Source organism: Vidua macroura, chromosome 1, assembly GCF_024509145.1.
Source record: "Vidua macroura isolate BioBank_ID:100142 chromosome 1, ASM2450914v1, whole genome shotgun sequence".
NCBI lineage: Eukaryota > Metazoa > Chordata > Aves > Passeriformes > Viduidae > Vidua > Vidua macroura.
In genome coordinates this window covers 70,324,133-70,337,661 of record NC_071571.1, presented here as the reverse complement: position 1 = coordinate 70,337,661, position 13,529 = coordinate 70,324,133, and the positions used below count along the sequence as shown (strand labels likewise).

Sequence of the window (13,529 nt, the reverse complement as noted above, 5' to 3'; positions counted from 1 at the left end):
TTTCCAGTAAACAATATGCTTCATGCAAGTCCTACCATGTATCATAGATGTGCTTCTCTGTGTGGTGTCAGCAGCATACCATGTGTGAGTTCCATTCTTAGTCATTTGAGAGTACTGAAGGCTTTGAAGCTTGTAGTGCGATTTGCTTGTATGCCTAGTCATTGCAGTTCCAGTGTCTGTGGTTTCTTTTCAAGTTCAAGAAGTTTTTAATAATTAAAATTTATACCTTCTCTCCCTACCCACCCATCCCATGTTTCCCCTATTACTCTGTCCTACAGATATAAAGAGATTAGCTGAAAAGGAGGACTGGGTTGTTGACAATGAAGGTTTGACATCGTTGGTGGGTATACTTGGTGTCTTGTAGGCACTTCCATTGGTGGATTTTTTTCTTTCTTTTGCATGGGTAATGAAAGTGATTTCTATATCCTCCAAAATTTAAAATACTTTGGACTTTTTCTGTGTGCGCACACTGGTGTCTGTAGTTTTATTAAAATATGAAAATATAGGGCACTAATTTTTTTAAAATTGTTTGAATGGTTACCTCTTTGAATGGTTTACTGGAGTAAAAAGTCATACTTGAGGTCACAAGTTCAGTTCACATCAAAATGCTTCATAACTTAGTAGGCACGCTACCATGGAATTGGTCTGTAGCTGAATAAATAGATCACTTATATGTTATAATGAGAAATTTAACTGAAAAATTACTAATTTAGCATATTGCCTACATGCAAACAACCAATGTCTTGAAACCAAATTCAGATAAATTAGTGAGATGCTTTCTGGAAATAAACAGTAATGAGTAATGCCTAAAACACAGCAAGCATGTTGTAGGTGTGACTTAAATACAATCTGTGAAAGCAGAAAAGGCCTGTGGGAGGGACAGTTGCTTTGTGTATGTTATCTAAGGGAATGCTCCACAGACTTTTTTAGTTCTTATTTGCTTCTATAAATACGTGTTTGAAGTTGAGTAGGAGGACATTAAGCAGTCACAATATGCATACCGTAGGAAGGAGTGTTGTTGTCAATTGTAGTACTATCACCAGATTTACAGCTTCTGGTCTTGATTTCAGTTGCTGCTGCTATGGGCAAGTCCCTTAACCTTTCTGTTTTTCACTGTGTTCTTCTGCTGAATGAAGCCAGGGGGAAGGTTCTTCCACAGAAATGTTATTTCTTTATGCTTGTGTTGTAGACTAACCCATCTTTATTAAAAAACTGCCTAAGTAATTTTTGTGCTTAGAAATCACCCATTCATTCCTTGTATGCAGTACATCACTAGATACCTTTGAGGCCATGGTTGAAACATGCCAAATTAATGGTGGAAGTTGACTGTGTTTTGTGATGGAGAGATTGTTTACCTACTGAAGTAGAGTTCATTGGGGTAATATTAGAGTAAAGGTTAACCAGTATAAAAAAGGACCAGGCAGTCTCTTTGGGGACATTTTAGGCTTGAGGTAGGAACTGTATTTTAAGTTTGTAGGAAAGGTTGAAGAGTCATTATTCTACACATTTATTCTTAGCATTTATATTCCAGGTAAAAGATACAGTGATATACAGAACCAGGTTTTTTCAGCTTCATAATATCCAAAGAATCACATATCTAGACAACTTTCCTCTTCTGAGATGTGATATTTTGTGGAATATGTGTGGAAGTGAAAACCCAAGAGCAGCACTTTACTGCTGGCCTTCTTCTTTTAAGGGATCCAAAAATACTAAATATAGATTGTCTTAGTGGCTTTTAAATGATTTTTATTTTGCCATGGGAGCATCAGTTTCCCAATCCAACTCCATCATTTACAGAAATAAAAATTATTCCTAAGCCTAAAGTTGGTGGCATGCCATAAACTATCTACTGAATGAAAAGCAACTTTACAGGACTTAAAAACATTTTTGTCCACTTCTTTGACCCAAATCCAGTAAGATAATGTCTCACTTTTCTGGAAGAGTGACTGCTTCGTGTTGCCCTGCACAATAGGCTCCTGTCCAATACCAGCAGAAAAATGCATTAAAAAAAATTAAGTGTGGCTTATCAGAGAAGAGAGAAAGACAAGGAAAAAGTGACTACTGACTCTGCTGTGCACTTGTTTGCTCTTTCAGGATGAAATTGATACATGTTAGTGAGACAATCAAATTTCAGGTTTGGAAACCTGAAGGTAACAAATCCCCTCAAACTATTTTTTGTTCCATTTGAAACAAGCTTCAGACTGATTTCCTTAGAAACCTTTTGCTGAAATACAATGCAGAAATATTGGACATCCCAGGTGAAATTCCATCTTGGATCAAGGAGCAGAGGAGGGAGTGTGTCCACAGGCATCTGTAATGCTATCACAAAAACTCTAAAAGCTCTAAAAATCTTTCCTAGGCCTTTTATATGAGGCTGTTTGGTATAAAAGTCTCTCATTCAGAGAAAAAAAACAAACATTGATCTATGGTAATAATTCTGTAGATAATTTACATACAAAAGCACATCACTATGAAAGGATCCCCTAGTAATACATGGTGTGATTTTTTTTTTTTCCCCTCCCACCCCTTATTTGGGATAATTTGGAAAGAGTTTACTGTACACCTTGTAAGTTTTTATGTATTTATGTAATGTATATGTAACGTGCTTATCTACAGCTAACAACTTGTTTGACTTTCAGCCATCCCAGTTTGAACAGTGCATTATTCGTTCCCTGCAATCTCTTAAAACTGTGTTGGACTGCAAACCTGGAGAAGCCAGTGTAAGTTTTGATTTATGTTTTCATTTTTGTTCTTCTTCTGAAACCCAATAGTAATCTACATGAAAAGAACTTTCAGAGAATGATCCAAGGGTATAACTTTCCTCGGTATTTATTTCCCATGTACACCTTTTCACTTGTGCTAGCTTTTAGACTTCTGATTATGCTTTGTTTGTTAAGGGTAAATTGTGTTTATGGGGTAGATGGAACCTGTATTTAAATCCTTAAAGCTGTTCTTCTGGAAAAAAAAGTACTACTCATATAATTTTCAGATAGCAGTAGACATTAAAATAAAAAAGGGAGAGGCCATTCCTAGGAGTTACTCTTCACTTGGTGTTAGATCCAAATTACTTGAGGCCCTGATTGGTTGAAACATTGATATTTTCTTTCTAAGGGAGTTTAACACTTCCAAAATCCCTTGGGGCCCTATGTATAGATATTGTTTATCTCTCCTCATTTACATTAGTCTTTCTGATTGGCTGGTCTATTTTCTTAGTGAACATTATTCAAAAGAATCTGCAGTGAATTCACCTGCATGCTGAATCCTTCTTTTTAGGACATGAAGACCTTGAAATATCCTGGGAGCTTTTGCTGCAATTCCATTAGCCAACAATGACACATATCACATGTGCTAGGATTTCCTTCCTTTTACTGTGTTATCTCCTCATGCTTATCAAACTGTTTACCAGGACTTGTATTGTCTCTCCCATTTTTAGGATGGAGAAAAGTTGAAATTGATCTATAAGAAAACAGTGTCCCAGCAGCCATTCCTTTAATTGTGTCATCTCTTTAGGGATAAGTTACTCAGGTCTTCCTTGAGAATAAGGCCATGTGAAGTTGTTCTGCTGAAATAATATGCTTGTATCCTCAGGTTTTCCAGCAGCAGAAAACACAGGAGGATGTGTGCCAACTAAGCATTGGGATCATGCAGGTATCTTGATCACTTTGAAGTATGAAATTGTCAACACAAGTGACGATCAAAAATGTGTGCGTTGTACCTTACCCACCTCCCAGAAGGTAGCTTAAGTTGATGACTGTGTTATTCCTGTGGTACACTCAGGGATTCTGAGAAATGTTTGACTTTATAAGTAGGTAGAGCTGGCTAGCTCAATCTGGTGGTGGCAAATCCTGAGAGAGTAAGTAACATATTCAAGAATTTTACTGAATGTGATTGTTCAAGATTTTACTGACAATTGATGCTTCCTAAGCTGATGCCATCTAACATCTATAAACTGCAGTGAGAGGAGAAATTCTGGTTTTCATCAGCTGAGGATCTGGCTTTTAATTTTTGTAGCAGAAAACAGTGTTCTTTGCAACAAAATCTGATTTTTTTTTTATTTATTTGAAAATTGGTATTAGCATTCTTTAGGTTTTTTAATCATTTTAATAGTCTCCTCGAATAAGAAATGATGAGGCAAAGCAACAAAGGGATTATAGTGAGGCTTCTGCAATTTTTACTTGGAATCCACTGTTCAGATTGGGCACATGAAAACTGTTAACCATGCTAACCAGCAGATTATCACTGCATAATTTTAAACATGCATCATGAAAATTACTTATAAGGGTTAAAAATTACTCAGTTTCCTACAAGTACACTATGATGCATGCAAAATAGAAAATATGCATTCAAAAGCTGTAACTAAATGTTACTGTATTTATGTAAAGTTTAAGACAAAACCAGGTGATGATGATTGCTCTGCTTTTATTGAGTGTAGTAAAAGCAAATTTGAGAACATTTTTTATTTCTGGCAGAAAATGTAGATCTTGCTTTATTATTTCCTAGGGCTTTATAGATTGTTTGGAACAACTGAGCACCAAACCTGATGGTGACATAGATACATCACAGTAAGTAAAAAGATTTATGTGTAGCATTCTGCAAAGTCTTACATTTCAATGGGGTTGTGGTTTTATCCCTTCTGTATTTCGTATTTCTTGTGAATACTTTTGCCTCTTTATAGTGATGCTTTGAAATAAGAGCAGGTACTTTTTATGTCAAAACGTTGTGTGGCATCATGTAATAAAGATCATACAGGATAATTAATATTACTTATACTGTTTTATTCAGTGACACAAGTTGTGTGCTGTTGAAGCAGATGTGTTGGTTTTGACATGACTTTACATGGAATTAGTTTTACTTGTCACTAAGTAATGTCCAGTCATGGTGAAACATCCCCTGCCTTTCTTTTCTTCCATTCTATTTTTTTACTGATTGTATTGGTATTTCTACTAAATTCAAGAAAGTTGTTTGTTCAGTAAATTCTTATGAGCCACTTATTTTAGACACCAAAACAAGTCAGAGTAGCCTGAGCCTCCAGGAGTTACAAGCCTTTGTGAAAAACCAGAGACTTGGCAAATATAGAAATATGCATTGCAAAGGGCAAATGAACTCTGGTTTTAATGAAATTTCTTTTTCTTCCTATTCAGATGACCATTGGCTGGATAGGTGTAAAAACAGAATCTGTGGCAAAACATAGAAATTATAGAAAAGAAAAATGCTTTAGGAAGGAAAGGAAAGGAAAGGTCTATAGCTAGAATGCTACTATCAGACCACCAAGCACCTCCTGCAGGCTTTGTGGGCATCTTGGAAAAACTGAACAACGTGGATAACAACTGCTTTGTTATCTGGTGTAAAGGGGGTTTGAAACAGAATTGCATTTTGTTGTATTGTGTTATTTGGGTTGTCCCTGTTTTTCCCTCGTTTATGGTTCCATCCCAAGTTGTCTCCCCTTCCCTAAATGTCAATCCTCATATCCCCTCCCTGGCATCTTGTCTGTCACTCGACTCTCTAGCCCCTCTCTCTAGAAGCTTCCATGAAAGGCATTGAGTGATTGGCCAAGGGACAGGGGTCCCCCCTCCTCAGCTCCCCGATATGTTGTCCTGCTTGTCAATTACTTCATGTCCCACTCCCCTCTATCCTCTGTTGGTGGATAGCCAAACCCCTCCCTTGTTTCTACCCCCTAAGAAAAGGGGCTGCTCTGGTCTCCTCCGGGGCTTTCCAGTGTTGTACCCCTAAGGTCAGGAGCTCCCCAGAGCTACCAATAAACTTTGGATTTATACAGCCTGGATTGTCTCCTCCCGGTTCCCTCACCATCACTGACAGTGCCTTCCGAGGAAAGGGCTCATAACCCTTAGCCGCTCTTCCGCACTCCTGAGCATGGAAGCGTGTCCCTTGCAGCCGCTGTGTTAGAGCTAGCAGGGAAGCACCAAGAAGACTCTTGGTGGACACTGTGGTAGCATTTTATTCCTGCTGATTTGAATCCACCATGTATCAAATAATCAAAAGCACTATACTTTCATATATACTTACTTTTTAAACAATATTCCCAGTCTTTCAGTTGATGTTTCATCTCCAGATTTGTTTGGAAGCATTCATGAAGAATCAAGTCTTTCTTCGGTAAGTTTGGCTTCTATATCTAAAAGCTGATGTGAAAATACTTCTCAAAGATACAGGAATGTGGTTATTTTTTATTGATACAATATTGTAAATATTGTTTATTTTGGTTTTTTTAGATAACAATTTTGTATTCTGTAGGCATTTCTCTTGTTGAAAGCACTGGTTTTTATGGTATCTTAGTGTACCATGTTAAGGTAACTCATGAAAGTGGTCTTTGAAAACAGGTCCTCAGAAACTAAACTGGCATCAAAAAAATCAGTGAAAATAGCACTGGTGTTAAGTCAGTTGAGGATTTGACTTTTGATTTATCACCTTGTTTTAGATTAGAATCAGTCTGATTATTAGTTATGTTTTAAAAACCACAAAGATACCGATATTCAGTAATACAGTTTCCTCCAGAAAATTTACTAAGTATTGGTTATTTGTTTGGTTTGTTTGATTTTGGGTTTTTAGGAAGTTGGAAAAGAATTTTTAATATTCTTTCCACTTTGGTTAATGTACTTTCTTCCATTTAAGCAGCTGATGAAAAAATAAAGGTTTTACCTGCAAGAAACCTAACCTCTTGTGAAATTAATAGTCCTTAGTGCAGGTTTTAAATGGTGTCAGAAGCCCAACTTTGCCTAATCTACAAGAATAATAAGTATTTCTGCTACAATAAAGAATCACGGGTTGCCATATTGGGGCAAGTTTCTGAATTGTAGACATAATAACTAGTTCTTTATATTATTTTATTCTTGCAACACATAGATTTGATAGTAATTGTTGACTTGTGGCTTCTTCCTATATGTCATAGGTACAAAAACATTTTTAAAAAATCATAATTTTAGACAATGACTGTCTTCCATGGTTCCATGGTATCATTTTCTTACGAAAATCACAAGACATTTTGTCTTCTCTTTCTTGAATGAGAACAGAGAAAGTGAGTGATTGGAGTAAGATTGGTCACTGAATTTTTTAAATTCTCATTTTTTGAATAGTTTGCATGCTACCTAATTATAACTTAAAGTAGAAGGCAACTCTCAGTCTTAGTCATTGTATTACTGAAATACAAAACTGTCAGGAGTTCTGGGTCTGAAAACCAATACCATTTTTAATCAGATCAGTGCTGTTATGGTGACTACTGTCAAATAATTTTGTTTTCAAAATACTTTCTCAGTTGATTTTAACTTTGATCTGAGGTGGAAAAGTAGTTTGAAATGAAAAGGAGGAGACGGAAAGAGGGAAGACCCAATCTCTTTAAATAGTAGTTCTGTCTTGTTTGGTTCTTTGTTTGGAAGCTGTATCTTTTATCAAGATCAAGGAAAGGCAATTGTGATATCTCAACTCCAGAATGTATTTGACTCCCTTGTAGTTAAAAAAAATCATTGAAGAACAGACATACGTTATAACCACCTAGAATTTCTTCAAACTGCTGAAAATATATAATGGAGTTTAGAACCTTATAGTATTTTAGAGTTGGTGAGTGCATTTGTTCAGTAACTGCTTCCCTTGTTTTAGCCACCTTCATGGGAAAGTGAAGTTGATTTTCAGTTGATGTTATGATGGTCATAATTCTTAGTATATTTCTTGAAACAAAGTAAAATCCAGAAACAGCTTCCTGGAAAGCTGTCCAAACCTAATTTTTGTAAAGAAGTCTTAACCACAGTTCTGTATTAGTCATAACTATTCCAATGAATGCTCTGGATCCTATAAGAGGAAGCATCATGTTCAGTCATCATACCTGATATTCATTCAGTTCTGAGTAGTTTGTTGACAAAAATATTTGTAAACCCTACTTTATTTATGAGAATGTTTATTATGCACAGAGTCAGTAAAATACTCTACTTACATTTACAGTGTTGGTTATGATGATACTTCTTTTTTGAACTGTTATGCTCTTTCCTATCTTAATTTTTAGGAGCAGAGACTTTTAATTGCACTCAGTAACTGCCGTTACCTGGAACGTCATACCTTCCTAAATATAGCTGAACATTTTGAGAAACATGGCTTCCAAGGTGTTGATAAAATAACTCAAGTAAGTGAGAGCACTGGAATGGAGCATCTTTGCTTGGAGATTTTTATTTGTTTTATCTTCTGTGAAAAGTAGGTGCAAGTGCCCAAACATCCAGAATGACTCCTGGGTTAGCCTTCGACAAATAGGTGGGACTCCAGGCATTGGTTGGACACAACAACAAGAAGGATATGGTTCTGTGTGTTCATACAGGGCTTAAGTAGCTGGTATAGAAAGTGTGAGCTCTTGTTCAGGACTTGTGTATTCAATGGCAGAGCTTATCAGATTTCTTAGTAACGCTGTTTAATGTCACTGTGTTCTCTCAATGCAGAGAGTAAAAGATTGTTATCTCAGGAATATACTTGATCAATTTTTTCATCTGGAAATCTGCATTACTGATAGCTCTTGTTCATGAACTAGTTCATGGGGATTTTTGTTGTGTTTGGGGGGGGGGTTGTTGTTTTTTATTTTTCAAAGAACGAAAATGTCAAAGTGGGTGGCAGTAGCTGTCTCATTTTCCTGCCTTTTTGTAAAGATTAATCACTTCTTATGAGAAATGTTGTGACTTAATTCTTAGGACCATAAAGCTAGTTTATTTACAGAAATATTTGTTGGTTGGAAGTAAAATGTTATCTTTTCCAGTACAGAATACAGTATTTCACTCAAACTGATTGTTCAACAATGTAGTACATCCTTAGTCCCATTATGCCTGAATGTTGCTTGAATTTCTACAGCCTAAGTAGCTTTGAATAGCATTTGAAAGGGATTGCAATGATTTGTGTGGTTAGTACAATGTAGAAAATTACTCTGGATATTGCCTTTTTTTTTTTTTTTTTTTTTTTTTTTTTTTTTTTTTTTTTTTTTTTGGCTACTGAGAGTTGAGCCCAGTACAGTTGGAAGCAGCTAAGACATCTGTTTTATATGTGTTCAACACCCTGCCTTGCACAGGCACATCAAAGTATTGCCATTAAAAGTTTGGTACATTTGTAAATTACCAAATTCAGATGTTGAAGTGGCAGATTAGTTTCCAATCTGCGTTAACCCTTTGAAAACTCTGACTGATGCAATGCTGCATGTATGGGACATACCAATGCCAGCTGGGGGATTTGGATAGTTAGATAGCCATCATAAGAGGGCAGTTTTTCAGCCCTTTATTAATTTTAAATGAGGATGTAAGCTCACAGATGTTTGGAGAGGTGGGTTAATTGTTTCTGGTTTTTTTTTCTGTCACCTAAACTCCTGAAAGTTTTTAATTTATTTAAATATTAGATTTAAGTTATCATAAAGAATTGGCAATTTTTTTAATATTAGCTTTTATCTGAAAAGACTGAAACTAAATCAAACCTTTAAATTCTGTCAGCTTTATAAATGTAACCTTAAGGTGAATTTGGTAGTGTGTTATAGTGAAAAACTATCTGTTCCTTAGACTGGGGTGTTTTTTCTAAAGTTGCCTTTGTTAGTAGGGAAATCATTATTATCTAATATTCTGAAGTACAGATATTATAATATTCTTGTAGCCAAGAATATTTCCTTACATTCTATATGGTTATTTCAATTTTTTTCTTAGTGCGCCAAATACAAAATTATATAAAGCAGCCAAACATTGCACTCTGCTTTTAGCACATGCTGCCTTGGCACATACTCATGACTCTTGTACTTCTCTGTGGAGATTCTTTAATTCAACTTATCATCAGTTTAGTGATTTAGGAAGTAGGAAAAAAAATACGTATCCCATAAAATTCACCCAGCTTATTGATTAAGCTTCTGAATAAAATTGTTTCCACAGTTCTCATAATTAGATAACGTTAAAGGGTAGAGGCTCAAAATGGCTTTAATGCAAGAACTGAAAACTGTAGTCATTGGGATGTTCATTGCAGAAAGGCAACAATGTGAGAATTGCCTATTTTTATTAAGCATTTAGCCCACTTGAAAATCAGGGAAATCAGTATACACGGTGGATGTTAAGGACTTCTGCTCTGCTTCCTCCCCACAATCCTGGGCTCAAAATTACTTTCAGATTAATTGTTCATTCTTTCTTGCAATCTTTCCACCAGCTGAAAAACCAGGTTACCTCTATCTTAATTGTGTATTGAACTTGAAACAGGTTGAAGAGAACTTGTATGAAACAAAAAGCCTGTATTGAATGTGCAGATGATCTTTTGTACTGAATGACTGCAAAAGTAGAAGGTCGAATTCCTTAATTCTAAAAAACTTTGCTGAGGAACACTGAAGCAGTTGTTTCACAGATTCTTTGAATGAGTGCATATTTGCAGGGACTTCACACTCCAACTTTCTTTTCCCACTAGTTTAAAGCTAAATAGGAATGGTCTAAGAGTTGTTATTCTCCCTAATCATAAGAAATTGAAGTGAAAAATGTCTTGAAGCATGTATAAGAGGAGAAAAGAGTGATATTTCTGTACCTTTTAAAATGTGTTCTTCTATTTAAAAATAGGCAGTCAGGTAGAAGGAAAAGAGGAAGAAAATAGCCTTGATCTTCTTATGCCTTATAGAGAGCTTTGTTTTGGGATAGAGATCCTCTTGTGACAAATCAAAGAAGGTTCATCACCTAGAAAAGCAGGAAAGTCATGGTGTGTCTTCTTTCTGAGCACCAGCTTCACCATCCCAACTTTCCTAACATCACCTTTGACCTCAGTAACAATTGTTTTCCCTTACACTTGTGATCTCCTTCCTGAAATCTTCTCTACTTCTGTTCCTGACTCAAATATTGCAGTTCCTTTTTCTCTTTATTTAACAATGTAGGCATACCAGAGTAGAGCACAATTTAGAGACATCCCTTTAGTGAATAAGGCTCAACCCTTATTCTACAGTTTACAGTATTAAATCCTTAGAAATGAATGATAAGGAGTCTTTTCTTTCTTTTTCTGAAATTCCAGTTTGATCTAGAGACCTGCTTTTAAAGCAGACCTCATTTTTAAACCTCTTTACTTCTGGAAATTATTATTCATATATACATGTGTGTGTGTGTGTGCCTTTTCCCCTAATTGTTGAGGAAAATGAACACTAGTTTAAAAGCTTTATTTTTGTGTTGCTTAAGTTCTTATTTATAAAGGTAAATACATTTCAGCAGAAGTCACATGAGATTTTGATCTTAATTTTCATTTCATTTTATTTGCATTTAGCATCCATTACCATGTTTAGATACTAGTGTTCTGCTTCAACATTTTGTGATATGCATTGTGTTATAGAACCATTGTAGCAGCTATAATTACAGGGGGTACCTTTGTTTAATGAAAAGCCTTGTATAAAATTTAAAGTTGTTCAGATACAGTGAAAAAACTGTCCATATCCCCTTAGCTTTCAGTGTGGCTAAGTTGTGTGAATTTTAAAAAAGTGCATGGAGAGCTGTTAAAGAGAAGAGTTCTGCAGATGTTAATGAGCTGCAGCTTCTGCTTTTGTTGTACAGACACTTGTTGAAGTAGAGAGGGAAAGTCCATAGGTTCCATTTCAGAAGACAGAGACTTCTAAATAAATAATGTATTTTTTTTATATAGTGAGAAATTGTAACATTAAAATTGATAAATCTGAAGTATTATACAAAAATCTTCATGTTTAAGGATGGAAACTTTTATGGGTATATTTTAAAGCATTCACAAAATTCAGTTGTTTACTTTGCAAGATATAGACCTGTTGACATGCAGGAAAAAAAAATCATGCCAATAGACAGTTACTGAATGATCTGCCTGCTTAGGCATTCCTTGTATTTTTCATGAAAATGTCTACTGCTGAATACAATCAGGAAAAAAAATGAACAGATAATATACAAGTTCTGAAGTTTTTATATAGGTAATTATGAATTGAAATATGTCAGTAATTGCTGCTTTTTGCTGAAATTAAAGAAGACATGATTTTTTGGGTATGTTATTAAGTTCTTTTAGTTAATAACTATTTACTATGTTCTTTCTCTTTCATTTTTTTGTTTAATTTTTTAGGTTAGTATGGAATCCTTGAAAGAGCTGGATCAAAGACTGTTTGAAATGTACATTGAATTCAAGGCAGATCCAATAGTTGGGTCATTAGAACCCGGCATTTATGCAGGATATTTTGATTGGAAAGATTGTCTCATTCCAACAGGTAAATATCTGCTTATTAAACTCAAATGATTTTAACAGTGATTGATAGGAGCTAAAATATACTGTACAATTAAAATCTTTTTTCTAGTCTGTGTTTTTAACTTTTGACATGTTCTCATTATGAGTTCTTTCTCACAGACTTTACTTAATTCCTAAATCATTTTTCAAATACCCCCAAATGATTAAAGCTGCTTTCATTATTGATAATCTCTTTAATACTTGTTTTTTGTGATTATTTTGCTTCATTGCTTGTATATAATAGAAAGAATTATAAAAGCCATCTTTGCTATTTTCTTACGAAATTCACTGAGGTAGTTTGGGATATTTTCCAATAGAATCTGGCTACTTTGATAATAGATGTAATTACAGTTCTCAAAAGGTAAAATTATGACAAAATGCGTATTTTAACAGTAGTTCAGCAAAGAATGTTAAACCATCGAAGGGCAGGTATAAGGTGTTTAAAAGGACTGAGATGTTAGTCATTATTTAGATGCTTTAATATCCTCTGTTTTGAGGGAGCATAATAAATAAATGAGTCTGCCTTTTTTTTTTTTTCGCAGTAGTGAATACTGTGCACACTTAAGTCCTTTGAACATGTAATATGTCCTATGCAAAATTGATACATTTGAATTTCTTATCACATAAATGCCTGCTTAATACCAAGTAGAAATTAGTTGCAGTGACATAGTACATGGCATTTTGAAGGTGATCTTGTCCTAATCAATTCGTACATTCTTGTTTTGATTTTTTTCATAGAGTTGTATGTGGCAAACTTAGTAAAAATCCTGTTGTACTTAAAAATTGGATATGGAGGTAATACACTGGTAACCTGTGAATCAAGAGCTGCAGGTGCTTGTTTGCTCAAAAGCAAAAGGATCTTAGAGTTTATTACATTAGATGAAAATGTGTCTTCCATCTCGTTAATACTTTTGTGCTCAGAATATACACTGTGATGCAATGTACTGCAGAAATAACTTAGATACTCATCTTGCATATTCAGAAACGTTTCTGAATAATACATAACTAGTCATCATATTTGAAGTATGTTTTCACTTGGCATATTTGAATTCCCACCAGCTAACCAAGACCAAGACATTGTGTCAGCTTTTTATATGCTCATTTCTTGATCTAGTGCATTGGCATCTACTTTCTAGGCTCACATTGCCTTTAGGATAATTCTATAGTCTTTTCTTTGTTTAAAGGGAATATTGCATTTCTGATACAGGTGAGCCTCAGCCTTCTTGTTGACCAGTTTATTTTTGGTTTAATGTACTTTCTCTGTAACTTTGTGGCAAAAACTGAAGTGAAGATAGTGAATATTAGAGACACTTCATCAG

General features: G+C 35.0%; 1 protein-coding gene across 2 annotated transcripts in view; it reads left to right on the top strand.

The window, feature by feature from the left end:
- The window catches only part of EXOC2 (exocyst complex component 2), a 127,752-nt gene that overhangs the window by 79,714 nt on the left and 34,509 nt on the right, over nucleotides 1–13,529 (top strand). For both annotated transcript variants that reach the window (XM_053987347.1, XM_053987338.1), the window contains exons 17-23: nucleotides 279–340; nucleotides 2,640–2,720; nucleotides 3,589–3,648; nucleotides 4,501–4,562; nucleotides 6,045–6,111; nucleotides 8,009–8,125; nucleotides 12,052–12,193. In XM_053987347.1, the coding sequence (XP_053843322.1) occupies nucleotides 279–340; nucleotides 2,640–2,720; nucleotides 3,589–3,648; nucleotides 4,501–4,562; nucleotides 6,045–6,111; nucleotides 8,009–8,125; nucleotides 12,052–12,193 (591 nt within the window). The remainder of the gene's footprint in view (nucleotides 1–278; nucleotides 341–2,639; nucleotides 2,721–3,588; nucleotides 3,649–4,500; nucleotides 4,563–6,044; nucleotides 6,112–8,008; nucleotides 8,126–12,051; nucleotides 12,194–13,529) is intronic.